Here is a 25064-nt window from a genome sequence, read left to right on the forward strand (position 1 = left end):
TCACAGATTCTTGGGTGGTGGGGTTAGCCAGGATGTCGGTAGTGGAAGGGGTGAGAAGCCTTTTTGTTTAACCATGTTTTCTGCTGTTTTCGGTTAGGGAGATAGGTAAGATACCTGTACTTCGTTTTGTTTCTTTGTGTAGACTAGAGAAGTTAGGTTACTTGCGCAGATTGTTTTGTTTGTTATTTTGGGCCAGGTTCACCCTGAAGATGATGTATAATACTTATAAAGTATAAATAGCAATTGTGAACCATAAACTGCAGCATTTGGTCCTAATTTGGGAGAAGGGGAGACTCGTAGTTGCGCTTAGGCTCCCTGAGGCCGGGCATAACAATGGAGAAAAGAAAAAGGCAAGCATTTCTTCTTTGTAAATGTCAGCCAAGATATTATAAATGTCATTACACAATTAGAAGTTGTTCATAAGACTAATAATTACTTTTTTTTTATTTGCCCAAGGAAACACAAGACATTCAATAATGAAAGTAAAACAACTTATTTCCAACAAATTGTTGCTAAAGCTGAGTTGGCATGAGCATTATCATCAGCGTAATGGTTAAAAGTGTAAGGTTATACTTTCTGTGCTGTGCACCTGCGTGAATATGATTGTTGTCGTTAAAAACCCACACAGCTGTGAATGAGCCAATCATGGTGAGCGCTAACAGCTGATGGCAATCGGCCAAATCAAGCGCAACTTCAGTGCTCGGCCTGCACTAACATTACGCTCCATTTGATGTAAATATTACTCAGAATCGGCACGATGCCTTCATTCCATGTTTTCAACCTGGAGGCCGATGGAATAGATTTTGCGCTGGACTATGACACCATGCGCAATATCATTTGGATATTGCATCAAATAAAAAAAACAAAGATAACATACAAGTTAATTACCAAGCTGAATAGGGGAGTGTACGATTTTATTTTTTTCTTGTCTGTAGATAATTTTAGTTGGTATTGTTTTATTTATTTATTTTTTATTTAAGGTTCGATTGGAGTTCTAACAAATTATTTAGAAATAATATTTTGAAAGGGAAGACGGAATATGATTCTACAACATTAGTGGCTACATTCACATAAATTACATTCTTGACGTTACTTGAGTTGCCTGATTTGAAGCTTTGGCACTTGTAGATCAGGCACAGTCATACCCTTATATTGAAACGAGCCCGCGTTCTCACAATCAAACATGTGTCCTTGAGCAAGACACTGAACACGGGGGCTTCATGGCTGCCCACTGTTTCTTAATAACTAAGGATGGGTTGAAATGCAGATACTACATCTCCCCACTGTGGGACTAATACAGGATTTTGAGTGTCTGAAAAACATATGGTTGTGGATATAATTATTATTAGCAAAGGGTGGAATTATGAAACTGAATACAAATTTAACCATCAAAACAATTACAATCCATATAAATGTGTTTAGATCCTCTCTGTACAAATACACATTAAATACTGAGAAAGGCCTTTCTAAAACTACACCAGATGGGATTGAGCGCAAGCCACTAAAGGGCCATGTGGTGTATTCGGCTATTAATTGTAATGTACTTACAGCTCTGACACTGGTCCCCTTTGGGTCCCCAGCAACGGCCATTACAGGAACGATTGCACTTTTGACCTGCACACAAGTTCAAGGAAAGAGATGATTGGCATGTTACATTGGCAAACAGTTACTTATTCACAAAATATCAGTATCAGCCTTCAAAATCCATATTAGCTGAACCTTAAAATGGGCCAAAGGCAGTGAGCTGAGTACGTCTGGCATCATGCACTCCACTGAAGCCCAAATTGATCCAAAGCAAGGTTGAAGGTATTCCTTTGGCTCCCCTTTAAGTACATGGGATGTGTTTTGTGTGTGCTTCATTTTAAGTGTATTTCAAGCATCTTTTTGAGTGCTTGATCATCATTATAATTGGAATCTGGCAATCTGTAAGAAATGTAGGTGCTTGAATAAATTACAGGACTGCTTTGTGGTTAATTATACTGTATGAAGATGGTATGTTTATGCATTAAATATATTCAAAGGACAGTGCTTTACCCTTGCAATTACACACTGATTGCTTTCACTGCAACTGATATGTAACAGGTATTCTTATTATTAAACAACGATGATGAAACGTGCCATTTTTTAGTAACACAGCCTCTCTGATTAGTATGTGCTGATCCAGTCATAAAAACATAAATAACAGGTTTTTTGAAAATAAGCAAATATGTGTACCCTAAATCAGCACAGCATGAAACAGCACAGACTAGGTTGAGATAAAAGCAGTAAAGCAGCAGAAAGCAGTATTATACCCTCAGAGCCCTTCTGGGTTTTTTTTGTATGTTTTTTTTTTGGAGGACTTAATTGACTGTCTAGTAATTGACTGCGGGGGAAGTGAGCCTGGATAAGTGCAGAAGTGCTGTCCTCTGTCCATCAGCCTCTCCAGATGAGGGCTATTAGCATCAATACTCTATGCCCCACCACAATCCTCTCCATCTTCTTCCCGTCTCTTCTTCCTCGTCTGTGCCCCTCTTCACCACACATTTCATCTCTTTCATCCTCAATCCACCCCTCGCTGATTCATCACTCCTCTGTGGCTCTCTTTCACTTAGTCTATCCCTGTCGCTCTTTGTCTTTTTCCTGTCTGGCCCTCTGCTTGCCTCTGCTTCTACAGTCTGTTCCCCTCAAACTAGCACTTTGATAATGCTTGAGAAAGAGAGGTTGACAGCCTTGACTGTATAAAAAACAGCACGCAAACAGGATCATAATACAAATGTCAGCCAGCCATAAGTGACTGTCTGACAGCGCCAAGTATGCAAAATCTCAGATGCACTTAGTTATATCTCTGTTCGCCCTGTGAAGTCAAGACTAAGAGTTTTCATTTAGTGTTCAAGGTCTTCACTATCTCATGGTATAAATTCTCAGTGACCTAGAATAAACCTGTCCAGCGCTCTTCCTGCACCATAATCTTTTACAGCTTTCTTAAAACAGCCCCTAAGGTTAAAATGTCAGGAATCCTGCCGTGCCATGGCTGGTCTGGAGTAAAAGATAGATGCCAGGTTTTTAACTGAATCAACGGGGCATGGATTCAAAAACCTGTCCTGTTTTTGAGATGAGAACCAAGGAACACAACAACAGTGGCGCAGACAAGTCACAAGTAATAACAGTGTAAATCTTGTGTGTCCCCAAAGAAGATTATGTTCTCAATTGTGGATTACAGGTTTGGAGACCCTTGATCTTTTGACGGAGTAGAAGACTTGCACAGGAGTAAGGGTCGGACCGGGGCTAACACGGCTGCAGGGAGGAGGGTGATTGAGCAGAATATCAATGCTGGAAGCTCTTAATCTGCATTTGACGCCTTCAGCCAGTGCTGTGAGGGGAAATCAGAGGGCATATGCAGAGACTGTCTTTATTTTCTTCCATAATGATAATGCATTTTATTATTGTGTAATTATGTATTTGCAGAGAAGCAAGACAGCTTAGAGAAAAGAAAAAAAACAACAGATTAAAAATGTCAAACAGCTTGAGCATTACATTAATAACAAAAGGTGTGTGTGTGTGTGTGTGTGTGTGTGTGTGTGTGTGTGTGTGTTTGTGTGTGTGTTTGTGTGTGTTAAGAGGTTAAGTCAAATGAATGGTTCAGAAGAGGTGACTTGCATCTTTTCTTCACTGACAGCCACCTTAGCCATCACTCGCTCCTACCCCTTGACAGATTAAGTGTTTATTTTATCCAACTAAATCTTTTCATAATTCTAAGCATTTATTAACACGTCTTTCTTGTTAGCTCCAGTGGGCCATTGAAGTGATGTGAGCGAGCAATTATTCTGGTTTGTTAGGGTAAGCAGAGTGACGGAATTGGGTCAAATGGTGGTTTTATAATGACAATGTTTTGCTGCTCACTCGTTACTTATTGTCAATAGAGCAGGTTAAGAGGGTCTCAAGAGGGATCATTTCCCTTGCCACAATTTACCAGCTCATACTGCCTTATAAAAGGCATCTAAAAACCTAAGTATCATTTTGAAAGCCTATATGCGAGTACAGTGCTATACACTGCCTCAACACTTAAGAAATATTTTAAATGGCGAGAATGTGAGAGAAATTGAAATGTGCAAAACTGTCACTGTTTTGAAGAGACAAAATAATTAAAGCTTACTTTACTGGCAGTGAGGAATGTAAAAGTGATTGGAAAATGTTAATAATCTTTGGGAAAGCTATGCATGGTGTGCAGGGTTAATATGTGGGAGAAAGTGAAAGAGCAGCAATCGCCTCCTTCTCACGAGCACTGCTGAATACTGCTATTGAGCAAACTGGTCTACAGCTCTTGGGGAATTCTACTGAAAATGTGAAGAAAAAAAAGTTGTATAAAGTCTTCTGTGGCTTCAGAGGGAGCTGCTTGAAATCTGATGAACTGACATTGCTTAAGGCAGCGCCGGTTGAGGCTAAAAAAGATTGACAATGACAAAAATCTGGTGGTAGAAAGAAGTGAGTATAGTAGTCCTCTTCAGCCTGCTGCTCATCTCTGCTTGAGGCAAGCATCTCAAGGCTATATGAGCTGCTAAAAAGCACAACACATTGGGGTCTTTAGCCAAACTGTTGGTGGTCAAGTTGCATTGTGGGTAATGGATGAATAAGAAAGTGTGGAATAAAAAAGGCAATATCTCTGGTTGTGCTGCATCGATTCTAATACGTAAAGAAAAAAGCCATTATAATAATTCAATATAGGAGTGTAATGCTAAATAGGTAAGTGCTATTCTAAGCATCAGCGGCAGTGATTATTTACTGGGCAGCTTTCAGGTGTGAATGAGTATAAACATCTGAGTGAGGGGCAACAGAAAGGCTCTCAATAAAATGTTCCTTTAAATACAGGTTGAAGTCAAATTAAGTCTTCATGCCTTCTACGTTTGTATTTGTTGGGTTACTTACATGTGACACTGCTGTTGGTGGGTACCACTAAAGGATGCGTCCGGGGGTTTTTCACAATGTCCTGCCAATGGATTGTGTCCGCATGACAGAGGAACTTGTTCTGGTCAACATACACACCTCCACTCAGGATCTCTGTGGAGAAGAGAGAGATCACACAGTCAATACAGATACACACAGGGCTTCCTTGGTACTTAACTGTTTCTGCCTGGAGGATGCAACTAATTCAGCAATCCTGTTAGCAGGCTCTTTATTTGATTTTTAATTGCCAATTCTTTGTTCCCTCTTAATTTTAGAACTTACAACTGACATAGGGTTTTGGGATACAATCGAAAATGTCTTTCGTTTCAAAAGATGCTCTCGGTTTTTTTTCCCGTTGTCCTGCAAACCACACTCATATTTTACATCATTTGAATGATACTTAGTGTTTTCAGACACGGCACGGATGCGGCCTGCAGGCAGAACATGTGCATGAAGGCAGCAACACAAAAAAACAGGAATGAGTGAATGGGACACAGAGCAAGGGTAATTCTGAACAGCATAAGGACTCCAACCAGCAAAGACAAAAACAGGGGGTCTTACCTCAAAGACGGGCTACTCCTGTTACATGGACGTGGTACAGCACTAACCTCTTCTACAACTTAGGCAAGAAACACCTTATGACAAAGAATCACGAAGAGGAAAGAACATAGTGGCTATACCTTCGTATCTTAACTCTGAAAATATTTCCAATTTACACTGAGGATAAACTGGGATTTCGTGGCTTTGTCTACGAAATGCCAAGCCGAAAACACTAGAGAAGGAAATTCACAAGGTATCGTACACTACAACAGCAAATATGTGGTTGAGCTGAACGACATCACTTCATGAGTCTGACAGTACATTTCATCCTAAACTTGACTCTGCAGTTGGTGTTTACAGGCAGGCCATTTCTCAGATAAACACTGTGACACTATTTCAGTTACAAACCTTAGTATAATGATCACTATTACTTTTATTAAACCAAAATACCACTGACAAAAAAAAAATCAAATCGCATCACTTTCCAACTGAGGGCAAGAGCAGGCTTGTATTTTAGAGTGAGGAGCTGATGTTGAGACACACATCTGACTATGGTTGTTGTACTGAGGCAACCAGGACAAAGCAGTGTCATAATGACATTATTACAGTTGTTGTCAAAAATCCATCCGGGTTTTTAAACCCTGTAGGTAGGGGACAGCAGCCCCTATTTTATAATTCATAACTCCATAAAAATATGTATCATCCATCCAATGATTGTCATCCAATGATCATCAAAGGATTGATTCATTCACACACACACACACACACACACACACACACACACACATACACACACACACACACACACTCTCTAATAATAGAGTGGGATCTGTTACACTACATGCACACACACACACAGTCTGTTGAATGATTGGATACGCAGGGTGGTTCCGATCATTGTTGTGCAGGAGTTCAGAAAATGCTTAATCCTGACTTTTACATGAGAGAGTGAGAAAAAGAAAGAAAGAAAGAGAGACAAATAAAGATGAAGGAAAGCCACAGAGAGACGGATGGCAGGAAAGAAAGACAAAATGAAGCCCAGTAGCAGATTTGCATTATTTACAGAGCTTGTGTGCTCTCTATCTCCTTACAAACAGATTACTGACACAGGGCTGAAACCGATGAGACACATAATCATACACGAGGCGCCCTACAAGCACCACACTGAAACAGCCAAAAACAATATTGTCCCACAAAAGCCTGATTAAATGATGCTCCTTGGATAATACGTGGTGGTGGTGGTATTACCTACAACACCCCCTCACCCCTAACCTCAGCTCTCTTTCTGCATGTGCGGTGGCAGTTAGGGAGATAAATTAATCCTGCCTCTCACCACAGGAGGGATATTGCTCGGCTCGGAGGAGGCCGCGTCTCAAATTCAAATTGTTTGTACAATACGATGCTGCAAAGTAAAGCAATGGACAAGCCAACAGATGAAGCAAAGTCGATAAAAAGACGACAGCAGGACATCTTAACCCTGTTCAAGCAAGATACAAGTACATGGGCATTCAAATTGGAACCAAAATAAGTCAAATCTATGTGTAAACATGTCCAAGACACATTTACAATTCACATAGTTCCAATAGGCTTTGAAAGTCCTTCAAAATTTATGCCATTTATGGAACAATACATATATTACGAATGAATGCATGCAGGAATGTCCCATTTGAGACATAATTCAAACTATTGTTGTGCTTGTCTCTGATTTTCACTGAACAACAACAGAATCATTGCCCTTACATTTGATCATTGTGTCGCTTACACACTCAAACATGGCAAGGCTCGCTCCTCTGCTAAAGACTTAGACATAAGGACATCAGGAAACAAGTACAGGATTTGGCAAAAAAGAAGAAGCACATGATAATGATGGATTATCATGGTCTTTATTCTACTGTACGGTGTTTCTTCTTGAATATTCAAAAGTAACAGTGGACCTTTAGATATGCTGTCCATCATCATCGGTTAAGGAAATATGTCCGTAAAGTCATCATCATCCCACAAAGATATAACCACTGTTGTTTTCGTTGATCTAATCTAGAAATTTAAACAAAAGAGTTGAATTCCAGCAACAATTTAGCCACAAACAATTGTCAGGATTATTGTGTGCGCTAAACAAGTGAGACAAGGTGTTTTCACTAATTCCAGCTGGACCTGAGCAGCATTCACACTCTCAAACTCCTTGTAAAAACAGACCAAAAAAATGTAACACTCTCTGCTCAACACTTTCACAAGTGACCCTCAGCCACAGAGGGCTCCAGCATCTTGCAATGATTCTTGCACACGCGGTGCATTTAGATATGCACTAATCTGCAGTGTGTCATGACCAAGTTCACGAAGCTGGACAACTGTGTAATTTGCTCCCTTCTGGCACTTTGCCTAAAACAGTTTAAGTATGTCCCATATCATCCATCACCAATACATTAATAATTAACAAACAGATATTACATAATACCTACAAAATTGTGGAAAACGTATGCACGCTTTGCTTTTTCATTACCAGGAAATGCTTGACTTGCACATTTGCTGGGTGTGCAGTTGGTGACCAGGGGGATATCAATGGTTCATTTCTTTTGTTGATTGTTCAGTGGGTAGAGCAAATGGCTTAATTAGTTTGTTCACGTATCTACAGCTTGTGTCTCCAAACTACCCCCTACCCTTCCACTTTATCCACAGACAAACTCCAAGGGTCTCTGAATGAGTGCTTGGCTTCAAAAAGGCACAGCAATCTTCAATATCAGGCCACATGACCACTGGACGAAAACAATATGAAATTCAAGGAGGCAGAACAAATGTATGCAGGCAATTATTTTGATGGTAATCGCTTGTTGTGATTTTTTTACTTTCTTATTGCAGTGTTGGGATGAGTTTGATTAAGACTGGGAGGCAAATAGCATACCAATGATCAGAAATAAATCCATATTAATGAGTTTTTGAGAGTGAATTAACACGTGTTGAGGGGATTGTTTAATGAAGAAATATGGAGGAAAACAGAAGTATTATAATGAATGGTTGACTGGCTCCAGTGTTGGAGGATATCGGATATCCTCACTAGTGTTCATTCTTTTGTACACTGAAGAAGATCCATGTTCTGAACTACTAACATCAAGACACACAGGAAAACACATTCACTCGATATCTAAACTTCAGTCCCTCGGAGGGAGGTATGTACACATAATCAGCCGGCTTGAAGAGTTAGATAAAGAGTTAGCAACAGTCGGGCAATTACAGTAGATAAACAGGTATTCAATCACAGAAACAGAGGGGTTTCTCCTCTCCTCGAGCAACGAGACTGGGGATTTTACACTGGGTCTGCACTGTTGTGTCTCATCGAGTCCAATAGCTTCAACTTGGTTTCAGCTGAGCGCTGCTATTAGCTCAGTGCAACAGAGGGGAAAACCTCAGTGGGAAGATGAGGATGCATTCTGGGTCAAAGAGGCTAAATGCTGGGGTGCAGATCCTGCTGTACACCCTCAGCAGCAGTGGAAGGCTTAAGGTGTTGGTTGCCCAGATGCACTCAAAATACCAGAAATACCAAAATAAGAGATTGGCACACATGTACAGTCCACACACAAAAAGAAGAAGACTAAAAACATCTTCATATTCATCAGTGGGCTTGTAACTATAGGGGGAGGGGATCAGATAGTAAGTAGTTATATAAGGACGTTAAACAACGGCATACAAGTGTTTTAAAGCACTAAAATAAAAATCCTTTCAGGCTGAACTGAACCACTTACCAATCAACAATAATGGAATTAATGAAAAAGTAAGTGAGTAAGCAGTTGGGCAAATTAAAGACTGTACATGCTGTTCGGACGAATGAAGAATAAATTACTTGGAGTGATGGATGTTAAGATGGGAGAAGGAATGACATCTATTTTATCAGCCATCATCCATCAGTATATCCATTCATCTGTCATGATAGAGGAACGGCTATTGAAAAAATAATGACAAAGAAAGAAAATGTAAAGAGTGTCTCGAATATGGTTGCAAAGGTTGAATAGATGATGCATTATTAGTGAATATAACTATTTTATGAACCCACCCCAGAGGCCACAGCATCTCCAGCACTACTACTGAAAAAAACACACACTTTAAATTGGTAAACACGCAACAATATGCTTTAGAAGAAGACGTTTTCTTTCTCTTTGAACGGTGGCCATGTTTCAGCATAGCACTGCGTCAATCACCGTGCTGCGGGTTGCTCCGTTGTCGACAGGCGATGTCAGGACAGCAAATCTCTGCCTTTGCTCTACAAATAGGTGATCTCCCCTCCCATCCATCATCTGCCGCTGCTGCACAGTTCCATCCCTGCCCTCCAGTCCCCACTGTTGCCAAGGAAATGCTTGCAGGTCCCAGATGTAAAGGATGTGTGTATTTACTTGTATTTGCGTGCAAGTGGTGAAAAAAAGTTGAAGATAAAAAAGGAAATGTATATGCATGAGCATGCCAACACGTTGTGTGCATTTGTATATGGAAGAGAAAGAACATCAGAGTATCTGTTATATTTTTTGCAAGATTTTTATCAGATCTTTCCTTCTATGCTAGTGGATATTTTGTTGTCCCTGTTGAAGATGGTGAAGGAACTCACTCACTAATGCATATACACATGCTGAGCATACATTCACCAAATTGTTTTGAATAGTCTGACTGAACATATCTGCTTTTTCACATTTGTTGTTTGGGTTTTTCTCTTTTGACAGAGGGTCCTTTGTAAAAAAAGAAATGACCACCTCTTGAGACAAAACTTGATGTTCCTCAATGGTCAGTCATGGGGCCACTTTTCCAGAAGTTTTGCATTGCTGGAGGCACTCTCATCAGACATATTAAGAAACAGAGAAGTCCAAATTGAAGCAGATGAGGATGGGATGTACTGACTTGTAATCATTAGTATGAGTCAAGTTCTTTGGGAAGCACCTCCAGAACTACTTAGGACATAAACAACTGTTTCCTCAGGCTGGGCACCAGTACTCCATGTGAAAAGTAAACTGAGATTAACTCTTACAATTGGTGGAGGGTACCAACAATCTATAGATGTTACTCCTTGGTGGCTTATCTTATTCCAAAGCTATGCTGATGACACGCAGCTTTATGTGGCTTTCTCTGACAGACAATTGACCAATTGATGGCATTTTAAGGCCTGGATGTCAGAACATATCTTATCAAACAACCAGGATACAACAGAAATATTAATCATAGGTCTTAAGGCTCAAAGAGACTGTCAACATCATTACATTCTGTTGGATATATCCTAAGTCATCAGGCAAGAAACCACAGTGTCATCTTTGACTTAAAGTAAATGACAAGGCTCATATGGACCATTTCATCAAATTGGACAAAGAGAGACTAATGGACACTTTTAAATTGAACCAGGTTTGACAATTGCAATGCTTTCCTATCTGGTAAACCCCGCCATATACAGGAGTATGATAAAACACGCTATTCAGTGTCATATTAACACATTAATTCCTTACTACAAGATATATAGAGTGAAATGTCTAGCAGCATGCATCACAAACTTCATATCCCTTTGAAGGTCATCGGGTGGAGTACCTCCCACACACACGGCATGCAATTTTAACACTGTTAACGCAGTCCCAAGCGAAATAGTGGTAACCATTCAAATGTAATTGCACTTTTATGTGTTTAACTATTGACCTGAAAAGAACAACTGCATTAATTTGACTACATGAAAGCGCTTCGGAGAGGTTCACTAGAGAGATGGCAGCATTGGGATTAGACTGTCTCTGAACACACTGCGGTCAAGAGCAGCAGCGTGTGTGTGTGTGTGTGTGTGTGTGTGTGTGTGTGTGTGTGTGTGTGTGTGTGTGTGTAAAATATGTGTCTTGCATTCATGTGGTGCTAGAAAAAGAGAGATCTGGCTAAGGTTTAAGACCAAAACAACTGCATGTGAGGAGATTGAAATTAAACTGGAATGAAAGATATAAGAAGATATCAAATATTGAACAAAGAAGAGCACAGCCATGAGATGAGTGATTTCCTTGAGAACATGAGTGCTCATGTTAAGAATTCACAGTATGTCTGCCTATGTCGCTGTATATGCATACGGAGACACACGGGTCCACACATTGGATGCACATTTAATTTTAAAATGGTGACTGACATTCATGTCTGAGTGGCCACGGCAGCACGCGGCGTCACGTGCTGTTCACACTGTGCGGTTCTCAGAGTAATGAACAACCTCATCCATCTCAATGCAAAAAACATTCAATTCTAAACTCTTGCCCACTCTTGAAGCTCTATTTTTTTCCTGCCTGGCAGTCTAATGTGTGGGTGGGAAACAAGTTGCAAAATGTTGTATAAAAGGCAAATTAAAAAAAAGTCAACGCATGTAACAATTATGTTCGATAAAGAAACTAGAGATTGTACATGGATTACAGCGTACAGATAATTAATGTCTGACTTTTCTCACAATTGCATCAAAACTCATATGCTGTATACATACAACAATTAAGCAGTTTATGTTTGTGACTTTTGTAAAGACTCTTGTTGTATAAGGCCACTCATTCTATTGTTCTCTGAAATGTCCTTATTTGGGGTTTGAAATCAGCCATTAACAGTCAAAATAACAACTGAACTTGATTGATTTGGCCGTTTTTTCATTAATCTTCAATCTTTAAAATTAATACAATGTTCGAATCTTAAAAATGACATGTCCTTTTTCCCCTTTGTGTTGCCGTGAAGGAGAAATGTTGAACTATTTGCTGAGGTATAGACGTTGGCATTGGGGGCGCCAGCCATGGCCCCATCCCCCAAACATACGCCTCTCCTCCACCAAGATAATTGCATTCACAGGCTTCTGATTAAATTTGGCCCATCCCTCATGCAATTGTTTCCTATGAGTCTTTATGAAAAATGGCGGAGATTTGGGGATTATGGAATTATAACATAGCAGGAAAAAGCATCTTCTTAAAGCTGAGAAGAGGAAAGACAGGATTGTTGTGGTTATTCAACTTAAACTGTGATAAAGCCTTGGTAATCTGAGCATTATGGGTAGGACAGAGGAGGGGGAGAAAATCATATTGCAATAAGATAAGACAAATCTAAAAGCAAAGAAAAACAGAAGCATGAAAACAATTAAAGGAGGAGACAAAAAAAAAGACAAGAATTATTGACAAATGGCAAAAACAAGTGAGTGATTAAAAAAGGACCTTCAATTGCTGCTGCTTACGGCCACTTAGCTTATCAAGGCTGATGTTTGATCCGCCTGCCAGCTGAATTAAAATGAGCCACGCTCTCTGGAATGGGCAAAACTAAAAGGGTCTGAGAGAAAGAGAAGGAAAGATGGAAAGACTGAGACGAAAGAGAGCATATCTCACCACAAGCATACCAAGTATGCTGGTTGTACCACAGAGGAAGCTGGCTTCAGTCAGTTCATTATTTGCTAAGGCAACAACACGTCATTGAGGCCTTGTTTTTCCAGGCCTACTGAGAGACATTAAGTAATACACTACGGGCTCAGGCCCTGACTTTGTTCACACAGCACTTGTGTTTTGTGTGAATCAGCCAAAGTGGGAAAGTCGACCTAGAAGACTGTTAACTAGATTTAAACTGAAACATTTATAAAGAACCCATATCTGCCAAAGCTACACATAATTGTGTAGATGGTTATTTCAATAACAGGGTTGTGATACGTGTTTTAGTCAGATCAGTGTTTTAGGGTTCAGAGCTGATGTCACACAAGGGGCTTGCTTTGCTACTTGTTATGAGTCACTGCTACAACAGCTGGAAGAGGAGTAGTGTCACTCTAGAAGTGCAAAAGGGGTGTGTGTAACAAACTTTGCTCTCCACCATTTTTACTTCTAAAATCAAACAACATTAACTGCCTTAAGTTTAAGACGGCCATACGTTCAGTGGGGAACAAGTTTGAACCTTTCTCTGAAGCTCTCTTTTTTTTAAATTTGTTACACAACAATTTATGGCACTTTGGTGACTTTTATGTCTTCTTAAAAAGACTGAACATGTTTGCCCCAATCCATTTGCATTTTGAAAGAGGTAAACACTTTTAACTTCCTACGTGGTACATTATACAAACTACGTTGTACATTCGTAACATATGTAAGTTTGCTGGGATGGTGCTTTAGGTGCGTAACATGCCTCAGGTTGAATGAATTAAATAGTGTACTACAACAGTACTTAGTATTACATATTACATTAGCTATTGAAAAAAAAAAAGAGGTTGTGAAGGTTTGTTATGCTGGAATTGCCACTTTGTGAACTGCTTTTCATGTGAAAGTCTTACCTCGAAAAGAAAAAAAAATAAAGAAAAAATATATTATTTGAATTAATAAAAAATAAGGTCATATCAAACATAATTATTTCTTGGATAGTTTAGACATAACAGTATTACAGAAAATACTGCATTGGAAATGTGAGTACCAATGAACTAAACCATGAAATCTTTGCCAATGATCAACATGCATAAACTAACTTCTGTGTCTCTCCGCCTCACAAGTCTCTGTAACATCAAAAGGTAATGTTGGCGAACATTTTAAACATTTCGTCCCAAAAAAATTTGACCTCAAGGTGAAACTGTCTGACGTCATCCAACATTACATCGTCTCAGAACACAACTGTGGAGCAGATGCTTTCAGACCGCATCCATGACCAAACCAACTTCTGTTTATGGGCAATAAAATCTGCCTCCAAGCCTGGTTGTTGTAATAACGAACTATAATAAAAAAGGAATATGACATTATCAAAGAGGCAACACCTGCTAGATGTGGTGGAAACACAGAGCTTCAGAAAAAATACCAATAATGGAAGCCAGATCTTTTTAGCACCACAACAAATACATGGAGAGAGGTGGCAAATATGTAAAAATGTTATTTGGTGAAGTCATGCCTGGTGTTGCATGTAGTAACACCCACCCTATATCTCTGGAGACCTAGATGAATGGAAAAGTCCCTTTCATGTCCCATTACCCATCGCTGCCCCCATCAATAGCTGCTCCACTTACCCAAGGCTTCGGCCTAAGAGGCAAAAAATAAGCATATTAATTATTAAGCTGCCAGGGGAGAAAGGGGAGGAGTCGTAGCGTCGGAGGGTAAGCTGTGTGTTTATGTGTGTGTCGGCACTGAGGCAAGGTTATTAAATTGTTTTGGGAGCACTGCTTCTTTTAAACTCGTGGAAAGCAATCCTCAATGATAGCAATTTAAATTGGTGTTTATCGCTGGAAATCTAAGGACTTGTATCCTTAGTTTAAATATGCATTGTGTATCTTGTCAGTTTATAAAATATGCTGAAGGATTCACAGATTAATCATTATCCAGGACACAAAGTCTATAGTTTTTGAATAGCAACACACTCTCAACCATGTCATATGGAAAATGGAAGTAAAAAAGTATTAAAAGCCAAACAACAAATATAAGTACAAAGCTTGTATACACACTAACCACTTCATAAGACATTGATTTCAGAACTTGTTAATATATTTAACACCTCACAGCTTTAACAGTGAACATTTGATCCCACCTAAAGTCCAGAGGTAGCCTCTCCATTTAGGCCTCAAAACTAAGTTGATAGAAAGTGACATTTTCCACAGTGGCTTTTGAGACCTACTGAGCTGCCAGTCAGCTCCTACTTCACTTGCTTTCCTACTCATTTTACTCCTCCTCTGAGATGAGCACTGATCGCCTCTGACATCAAAGACCGGTCTGAAACACAGTCTGGCCTTCAGAATCAAAGTAAGAGCTGCATGTCAAGCCTGCACAGCCATGCGCCGACATGGGAAAGCCACAATGACAGCCATCCAGTGACAAAAACTAAACATGACAACCATGGTGTTTGTTCGGAATCTGAAATCATATCTATGGCAGACTTTTCAGAAACAGAATAATAAATAAAAAGGAGTAGGTGCAGCGCATTATAGACAAGAAAATTCAGACCAAAGAATCAAAAAAGGGTGAAGCCTTTCATTTGTTGTTCTTTGTACGTGAATGTTTGTTTGACATTCAAGTTTTGAATACATGATTTAAGTAGTTAAGAGAACTGAACTGCATCTACAATTGTGTTCAAATGGGTTAACATGTACTGTACAAAAACACCAGATAACTGACATGATGTAAATTGGTCCCATGTTGCTGATATGCTAGATAGGCGAGATTGTTCTCGCCAAAAACAATGAGGGCACTCGTCATTTGTTTAAGGTGGAATCAGTGTATCACTGTAATAGCACTGCAACAACTCCAGAGAAGGAGGTCAGGGCAGATAGTTGGGCATACAAAGTATGTCAAATCCAACATCAGAGACCATTGTTTGCACATACCAACCGTTGTTTTCTTTTACTTTTAGAGGGAAATATTAACCTGCTGAAAATATCAAATGTGTAACATTCTACAAACAAACAAATCACATCATAAAAAAACTAAACCAACAACAACTTTATCCGACTAACAAGTGTTGCCTGTGAAGCTAAAACCAGGTATAGATGATTTGTCTCATAGAGATCCACTTTTATCCCCAAAACAGCTACAGCACTTCTACCATGGGCACCTCATATTCTTGTTCCTTATTTACTGGGAGGTGTCCATTCATTCTAGTAATTCATAGCATAAACAGACACCCAATGTTTGTGTTGAATTCTGAAGTACTGAGTTGATGCAAAGTCTTACCCAACAACCTGCATACATCTGTGGAATCCCTCGATTCTGATTAGCAAAGCACTATCTTCCCCGGGCCCAAAATATCTCTTGTTCAGATTCTGTTTTAGCCGCTTTATCTGCAGTCAGTATCTTAAGACTCATTCTGTACCTTGTGCAGAATAACAACACACCAACTCGAGACAAGCTTTCAACTCAGTGAGCAGTGTCCTATTGGTCTCTGAGCTGGATTTACATCTACATCATGGCACATATTATCTTGATCTAAGCCATAGACCGGGGGGATGGAAATGTGGCAGAAAAAGAGGAGAATGTGTTTTTATTATTAATTGACATTAAAATTCCTACCACGCCTACTTTAACTTTTAATGAGGTGAAAGTCGACTCTCCCAGTGGGCCGCAGCGGTTCAGTTTGGAAGGCAAATTGGTAAAAGAGGGTATAGTCATGTTTAGGCAACATTTTCTCTCGCTGACAAAAATATAGTTAGTTATTCTAGGTTGGTTCCAAATGCAATCATGAGTTTAGACAATGTACAATGAGTTCAATAACATAGCTTGGTCAGTGCTCCGCGGCATCTGACACTGATTCACTTAGGCACCCTTTAGTGCCTGTATGCGACAAAATAACTCCAATGTAAACTCACCGTCAACATTATTACACTCTCAGGGCAACTTACCACTATTCCACACAAGCTGGATGGGTCAAACAAGCACAGGACTTCCGGTTAACACCACTGTTTGTATCATATGGTAAACTAAAATTGTACGAGAACATTTTGTCAGCTGCTAGTTATGTGAGTTGTGAATGTCCTTAGTCATGTGAGTTGTAGTGAAATGCTAGTCAGTCAAGTTAATGTCAACCATGCTCTTTTCCTAAACTGCAGTGGTCTTGTAAACTGAAATTTCATTTGAAAAGACACTGTGCATCTAACAAGAGTAGATTGATATAATGTTTTTGACGCTTTGGGGTGAGAATGTGTTGCAACGTTAATTATTCATTGGAAATAGGCGCATACAAGATATATGAACACTACTGTATTCACACACTATCATTCTTACATGCATAAAAAACAAATACATAAATGGTCCCGAGTATAGTAAAAAAGTACTACCAGATCTTTATTTCTGGGTACTGTCAAAAAACAAAATCACAGGCCATTTTGTTTCAAACATTCTAAGAGGTTTTCTACACGTGCATTTGAAATGTCTAACATTTAACAATTTAGAAAATCAAAGTTGGTGATCAAAAAAGATATTCACATTTCATGATGTAGATCTCAGTAATTCTCTGGTTGTCGAACGTCCAATAATGAATAACAAAAGCACAAAAAAGGAGCACTGCGCCCTTAAGGCAACATATGGATGTGCTCTGTGGCTAAAGTAATTCAGTCAATTGTCCAGGTTAAATTTTCCATTAAAAAAATGGAGTAAAATATGGAAGGATGGATTGTAAGATTAGAAAAGTGAGAAATTATGGAGGATATGATTCCTGCTCTATGACCGAGGAAAGGGCATTCATGGGCAGAGGTATATAATTCCTACCATTTAATCAAAAGTGAGTACAAATGTTGAATATTTTTGCCATGTTAGCTCTGTGAAACAAAACGATAAACACAACAGAAACACATTAACTTTGTTCAGAATTTCAGCCCCATTGTTCCACGAGCATAAAAACTCAACCAGTTGCTCTCACTAGTCTCACTATCTCTGTCACACAGTGGCGTTACAGAGCAATCAATTAGCACCAACCACCACTGAAGGCCCGTTCCGGACTTCAATTTAACATGTGCCTCTTCACGATCCACATTAGGGGCTCACAAATGTGACAATATGAATGTCGTCCTTCAAAAAGAAAGTCCCTCCTGCTCCCTTTCCTGGTGTGGTGAAATATTGAGTGTGACACGGGAGTAATTGCATTGGAAGTAATCAATTAGACACACAATTGAAAGAGACCTGAGGTCTGTGGGCTGCCAGGCAAGAGACTCAACTAAAGTCTGGTGACGTGCACTGAAACAATCTTGCCTGCCTCCTGCGGCAGAATTGCTCCTTATTTCCCGAGAAGTTAGACGGTGGATGAAAGTCCCAGGGATCAGGAAAAGGCAGCAATGTTGTGCCCCCCTCTCAGCAGTCACTTGTCTGGGGTAAACACACTGACTCAAATCGTCGCTTTCACTTTACCCTATCCCATCTCATCCATTCTCTGTCTCCCCTGTGCACTGAGCAGGACGTGTTCAGCACTTGATGCGCGCATTCACTGAGATTTCTCTCTCAAACGCCTGCAGTAGGCTTTGGAGAACACAGTAGGACTGTACTCAAGTGGCTGTTGCGCACAAAATGGTACCAACATTACGTTTGTGTGAAAGGCATCAATGTAACAAATCAAGACAGCCAACTAAAGTATGATGAGAGACACAGAGCCAAGGAAGCAGGGATAAAGAGATGGAAGAAGGACAGAAAATGGGGTAGATAAAGAGAGAGCAGATGGGCCATGAAGGAGTTGATAACGCCTTGGCGTAAAACACAGGCTTGTGTACATGCATGCAACGAGAGAGGATCATTCAGCAGATGGGGCCTCAGATTGGATGCTTCATTTTGGACAGACGCAGTGCAGGCGTAGGGTGGTTAGAAAAATGAATCAACAACACAAAACAAATCTGAAAAAAATGATACTGGATGAACTGAGGGAAAGGAAGGGGGCCAGTAAATGCGTTAAATCAGAAAGCTCATCTGTGTTGTGCTCCTTATTGAGACCGTTATTATTTTGCCAGGGAAGCAGGCTGTAATTACCATGTGAAAGCACAGAAGCTGCCCGGGGTTCATGCGAATCCACACGGAAGTGCTGAAAATGTTTGCCGAAGCAGGAAGGAAGACACTGCGGGTCAGCATGCATCACAATAAAATATTAGGAACTTTGAGAATGTCAGGAGACGGCTCTGTTTAACCTTTTCCTTGCTCGGCTATCGAAGAAAAAGGTAAAAAGTACTGAAACCTTCTCTCATCTTAAAAACACCAAAAAAAAAAGCTTTTTGTTTTCAGGTGGGAAGGGATTCTTCACAATGCAACACATTTTTGTCAAGTAATATCAAATAAACAATACAACCACACGTTCCACATAGAAGCAAAGAGTATTTTACTATTTCTTATTCACGTCTATACACCCTTGTGCACACACACACTATATCCCTCAACTTTTCCCCAGCTTGACTGTGCCTTATATTTCATATTCATGAGGATAACTTGGCTAAGCTTGATTGAAAGGTGCATCGGAGGGAGTCCTATCCCTGCTCAGCCAGAGACCTCCTCCACTCCGTCCTCCGGTCCCCTCAAATCCAGAGAGTCCATTCACAGCTCGCCGAGAGTGCACCAGAAAAATCAATAAGTGCAATGCTACAATATACTAGCGACAAATTGATTTCATCCTAAGGCAATTTCGACCCGAGTACAAATGCGGGTGGGTTTCAGCGCTGAAGGGGCCTTTTACTGTGCTTTACCTCGATTAGACCCTGATGTAGTTAATACGTTTTATCCTCTTATATATGTTCCTTATGGATTATATCGATCATTTTACACTTCTTCTTGGAGCTGCGGGCAGAGGAACGCTGGACCACTGTGTCAGCAACATCAAAGGCCTTGTAATGAAAGAGAAAGCTGGCCTCGGACTCACTAAAGCACTTGAAGGAAGGAACGAGTTTTGATGTACTGCTTGATGAACAGTAGTGGATCTATCTGATTGTTAGGGCATATATTCTTCCTCCGCAGTACACAGTAGAATGATGACAACTTCAACATAAAAAACTGGGATCCATGGGACCTTTTCACAACCCATTTGATGAAAAAAGAATGGAATCTTATGGCGGTATGAAATACACCTGAGGATAATTAGGGCCTTATCTAAAATGCGGTGGACTCGATCAGACCCGAAAAGAGAAAGAAACAGTTAATAAGCAACCGAAAGGAGGAGCTACGCAGTTCACACTTTTGCTGATAGCAAGGTGGCTTAGATGCACTTAGGTATTACATACATTAACACAAGACCCCAGGAAATAGCAGCTGAACACAATTAAACTGCAAAATTAGAAACCGATTTGGGCCCCAGGTCTTGGTTTCTAACCAAGCGGAGCCCTGGAGACCTCCATTTGTTTTGTTGTTATACCAACATATGAGAAAATCAAATATCTGATTTGAATATTTTTTCATCAAAAAGAAATGTTACTCTACTATTAAGAACGAGGAGTACTAGGGTGAAACTCAGTCAGTCTTATGAACAGATTCAGACCATGGCTGTTGTGCATAACTTGCCCTCCACTGCATGGCTTGAGGCCATGGATAGCACATCAAACAGCAGCTTCTCACAGAGTCCACTTGGCAACACAATGAAGAGGACTGGCTTGGCAAAAAAGCTTGGCTGTGCCGTACAAATGCAATTCCCTAAGTGTTGCGCAACATGCAAGAGAGAATACAGGATGGAACATAACACACGCGCACATTCTGCTTCTGCGCATGCAGTCATGGAAGGCTGTGTCGCTTCCTTCGTCTCTGAGGGATCACCAGGAAGGAACAGTTGAAGAGAACAATGAGAGACAATTGAATTATTTAGAAAGAGGGGTTGGAAGCAGCAGAGACACACGATCGGGGCTCGGCTTCTTCCTCGCAAATCCAAATAAAGTCTAGTCTCAGAATGAATTGCACTCTCTCAATACTTTTAAATTATAGCGCAAATTGATGACATTGTCTTTATCATGCTGCCTCAGTGGCTTCTTGACATACTTGTAATCATGCTTGTATATAACATGTATGCCTTTGAGTGAAATAACTGTGTGGAAACAAGCTTCAGTGCACTGTGTGCCACCAGTCTGATCTTGCACTGGGAGTTCATCCCCATAGAGAAAAAAAGCATACACAAATCATTTCAAAGTACATTTTACTGACATCCCTCATCCACGAGGACATGCATGGCACTTTGGTGGTGCTCCATAATAAATCATTCAAATCTCATTTCTCATGCTTCCCTGTATGCAAAAGATCATAAGTGAAATAATTAATGTTATCATTGCACTGAAGGGCAAAAGAGAATTGAAGAAAACATCGCAGTGTTGGCACCGTGGGACATAACACAACTGACTAGAACTTACGGACAACACTTCTGCTTAATGTTATTCAGCCAACACACCAAGTGATTCTCTCTCCACCGTCCATCACTTAAAATATTTGTATGGTTGGATTTTACTTCAAAATGAATGAATAATACGAAAGTTACGAAGGTAACTACAGTTCTATGAATCCTGGATGACCGCCAGAGGCAGTGTTTTCACACTGGATATCTTCCGTCGTGCGCTTGCGCAGTTCGAGTACGTATACCAAAAATGTCACGTGTGACCTTGGATGAGTCCCCAGCCGGGTATAACTTCCGGCCTCATCCTGAGATCATGTCCTGCGGAATCTTCTCGCGAAACCAAGAGATTCCGAGTGACCAAGAACTCTGGCGGTCATCTAGGGTTCATAGAACCCTAGTTACCTTCGTAACTTTCGTTCTATTTCATCCTTACTGACCGCCAGAGGCAGTGTTTTCACACTGGATGACTTATACCAACAAAGTCATGAGGAATGTACAGGAACCTACCTCGTCTGACTCAGGCAGAGGAATGTTGACGAAGAACCACACCCAATGGGTGAGGGGTGGCAACGTTCACTCTGTAGTATCTGGTAAATGTGCTCGGTGATGCTCATGAGGCCGCCGCACATATATCCTCCATGGACACACCTCTCAGGGTTGCCAATGACGTGGAGACACTCCTGGTAGAATGGCCCCTTACTCCGGGTGGCAGCGCCCGGCCGTTCGCCCTGTATGCACAGGCAATGGCTTACACTATCTAGTGGGACAGGCGCTGTCCTAGGTCCCCCATAGCAGACAAAAAGCTGCTCTGACCGCCGTATACCTACGGTGGCCTCGACATAGGCTCTGAGGACCCGCACTGGGCACAGTAGCCCCGACCTCTCCTCTCCCAATGGAGGATTAAACTGTGCGAGCTGGATAGGTTGGTTGAGGTGCGAGCGTGTCAGCACCTTCGGAAGAAATGCTGCATTAGGCCATAGTGTAACACCCGAGCCATCTGAGTTCCACTTCAAACAGGATTCACTCACCGACAGGGCGTGTAACTCGCCTACTCGCTTTGCCGACGTGATGGCAAGGAGAAAGACGGTCTTTGCTGACAGCCATCGCAGCTCTGCCTCTGTTGTGGATTCAAAGGGAGGTGAGCATAGGGCGTCCAGTACCACGGACAGGTCCCATGGAGGGGCCCTCGGGGTGCTCGGAGGTCGCAGTTGCAGAGCCCTCCTCAAGAAGAGGGACACCAGATTGTGGCTCCCTACAGTGCCGTTGTCAATCCTAGCATGCTGCCATGAGAGAGCAGCTACGTAAACCCTCAGGGTAGAGGGAGACCGGCCCCTATCTAGGAGGGACTGCAGAAACTCGAGTACAGTAGGCACAGGGCACTGTACTGGGTCTTCGTTGTGAACCCCGCACCAGTCGGAAAACAGCCTCCATCTACACTCGTACTGTCGCTCTGGCATTTAGAATCGTCGTCCTGACTGGTTATGTGCAGCTGCTCAGCAGCTGGTCGGGCCCTGCAACGGCCAGGCCCATAGGTGAAGGCGCCTGGGGTCGGGATGCCAGATCTGACCTAGCTGCGATAGGAGATCCTTCCTGTCGGGGAGGCGCCATGGCGTCCCGCGACAGAGTCTGTGCAGCAGAGGGAACCAAGTCCTGGCGGGCCATAAGGGGGCCACCAGCACCAGCCTGTGGCCCTGCTGAAGAACCCTGAGGAGCGTTGGCAAGATCAGGGCAATTGGGGGGAAAGCATAAAGAAAGCCCTCCGGCCACGTATGAGCCAGGGCATCTTGACCCAGAGGACTGGTCCTCTCTACCAGGGAGAACCAGCGGGGGTAGTGGGTTGATCTCTCTGAGGCCTCTGCTCTGCTGTGCACGACCTCTGGGTGAAGCCGCCACTCCCCCGGTGGAGGCTTGTGACAGGAGAGGGAATCTGCAATCTGGTTCCGCTCTCCTGGTAAATACATTGCCCGAAGGCTGGTCAGGCGAGGGGCTGCCCAGGTCAGAAGGGCACAGGAAACCCGTAGCAATCCTGCAGACCTGGTGCCCCCTTGATGGTTTATGTGGAACACGGTCGAAGTATTGTCCTACCGAACAAGTACATGTTTTCCTCTCAAATGTGGAAGGAAATGTCTGAGCGCTAGGTGCACAGCCTGTAGCTCCAGGACATTGATATGTTCCCTGCGGTCTTGAGCGGGCCACTGCCCCCGAGCAGTCCTGCTCTGCCACACTGCACCCCACCCTGAGAGGCAGGCATCTGTCGTGACGACCTCCCGACGGGATGGGATCACGCCCATGGGAACGCCTCCTGACAGGTATGCTCTCTCCCTCCACGGGGATAGAGCTTGGAGGCACTGCTGTGACACTCTTACTGTCCTGTGCCTGTGGCACTCGACGTCCAAGTGAAGGCTGTTCAGCCATCTCTGCAAGGGGCGCAGTGACAGCAAGACCAAGGGAACAACAGCTGAGGCAGCTGTCAATTTGCCTAAGAGGTGAAGAAAGAGGATGTAGGGCAACCGCCTGCCCCCTCGGAAGAGGGGGATGAAGGTTATGCTCTGAGAAGGGCTCAGAGAGCTCTTCTCCATGTTTACCCTGAAGCCCCACAAGGCCACATGAGAGAGAAGGCGAGCGGTGTCCTGTGCAGCCTGAGCCCGGGATGGCGCACAGATCAGCCAATCATCCAGGTACGGCATGAGGAAGGGCAGCCGCGACACATCTCGTGAACACTCGTGGGGAGAGGGAGAGTCCGAATGGAAGCACCCTGAACTGAAAACAACGGCCTTGGAAGGCAAAACGAAGGAACTGTCTGTGATGAGGTACAATGGGAACGTGAAAATAGGCGTCCTTTAAGTCGACCGACGTGCACCAGTCTCCCTTGGAGATGGCACGAAGGACGTCTGCTGTGCTCAGCATGTGAAATGGTAAGACCCTCAGGAACTTGTTTAGTCCCCTCAGATCTAGGACTGGGCGCAGTTCGCCATTCTTCTTCTTTACGAGGAAGTAGGTTGAGTAGAACCCCCTGGCCTGTGACCGGGGTCCCACCACCTCGATTGCGCCCTTGGTCAGGAGCACGGCTAACTCCTGGCTCAGGGCTAGGGACTTTGCCGGGTCTGTGATGGTGGTCATCTTGACCCAGCTGAAAGCTGGGGGCCGGCGTCGGAATTGAAGCTTGTACTCCTGGGTTAGGGTGGAAACCACCCAGGGGTCTGGAGCATGAGCTACCCAGTAGCTGACATGCTGCTGAGAGAAATAACCGCCCGCCAGCCCCGGGACCTCAGTCCCTGCCCCCCCTGCCCCTAAAGGCTCTGAAGGTGTGACTGCTAGTCCCCCGGCTCGGAAATTGCCTGGGGGGCACGCGGGTAGAGCCGCGTTGGGCGCGGACCGGCCTCTCAGCAGGGCGCTGAGGCCGCTGGTGGCTACTGGGGTAAGCTGGGGGCCGAAAATGGCCCCGGGGGGCCGTCGTGGACCCTCTAGGTCCGCGGGGTGCGGGCATGTCTCGGCGAAGGCCGGAGAACTGCTGCCTGGTCTGAACGGCCTGCACAGTTTGCTGAAGCGCCTGCAGAGCAGCTGAACCGAAAAGCTCCCCGGGTTCGACTGGGACAGTACGGAGGGTCCGCCTACATGCCTCTGACAGGGGTGATTGCGCCAGCCAAACCTGGCGGCGGGTCTGAACCAGGGTCGACATCATGCGCCCGAGTTCCCTTGACATGAGTGCAAACGCCTGCAGTGAAGCGTCACTGAGGCTTGTGGCAGTAGTGTCGAAGGTAGCCTGCTGCAGCGAAACTGAGAGGGCAAGCATAAGATGAGAGAGGGAATTGCCAATACGGCCCATGCGTGCTGCCATGTTGTAAGATTGGCAAAGCAGGTCGTCCGTGATC

At 42.7% G+C, this 25064-nt stretch overlaps 1 protein-coding gene across 1 annotated transcript in view; it reads right to left on the reverse strand.

The window, feature by feature from the left end:
• erbb4b (erb-b2 receptor tyrosine kinase 4b) overlaps positions 1-25064 on the reverse strand; it is a gene marked incomplete at both ends in the record, with an annotated part of 274023 nt that overhangs the window by 87756 nt on the left and 161203 nt on the right. The window contains 2 exons of the mRNA XM_079231242.1: positions 1549-1614; positions 4903-5034. Of these exons, the coding sequence (XP_079087368.1) occupies positions 1549-1614; positions 4903-5034 (198 nt within the window). The remainder of the gene's footprint in view (positions 1-1548; positions 1615-4902; positions 5035-25064) is intronic.

This window comes from Taurulus bubalis (assembly GCF_910589615.1).
Source record: "Taurulus bubalis genome assembly, chromosome: 15".
Classification (NCBI taxonomy): domain Eukaryota; kingdom Metazoa; phylum Chordata; class Actinopteri; order Perciformes; family Cottidae; genus Taurulus; species Taurulus bubalis.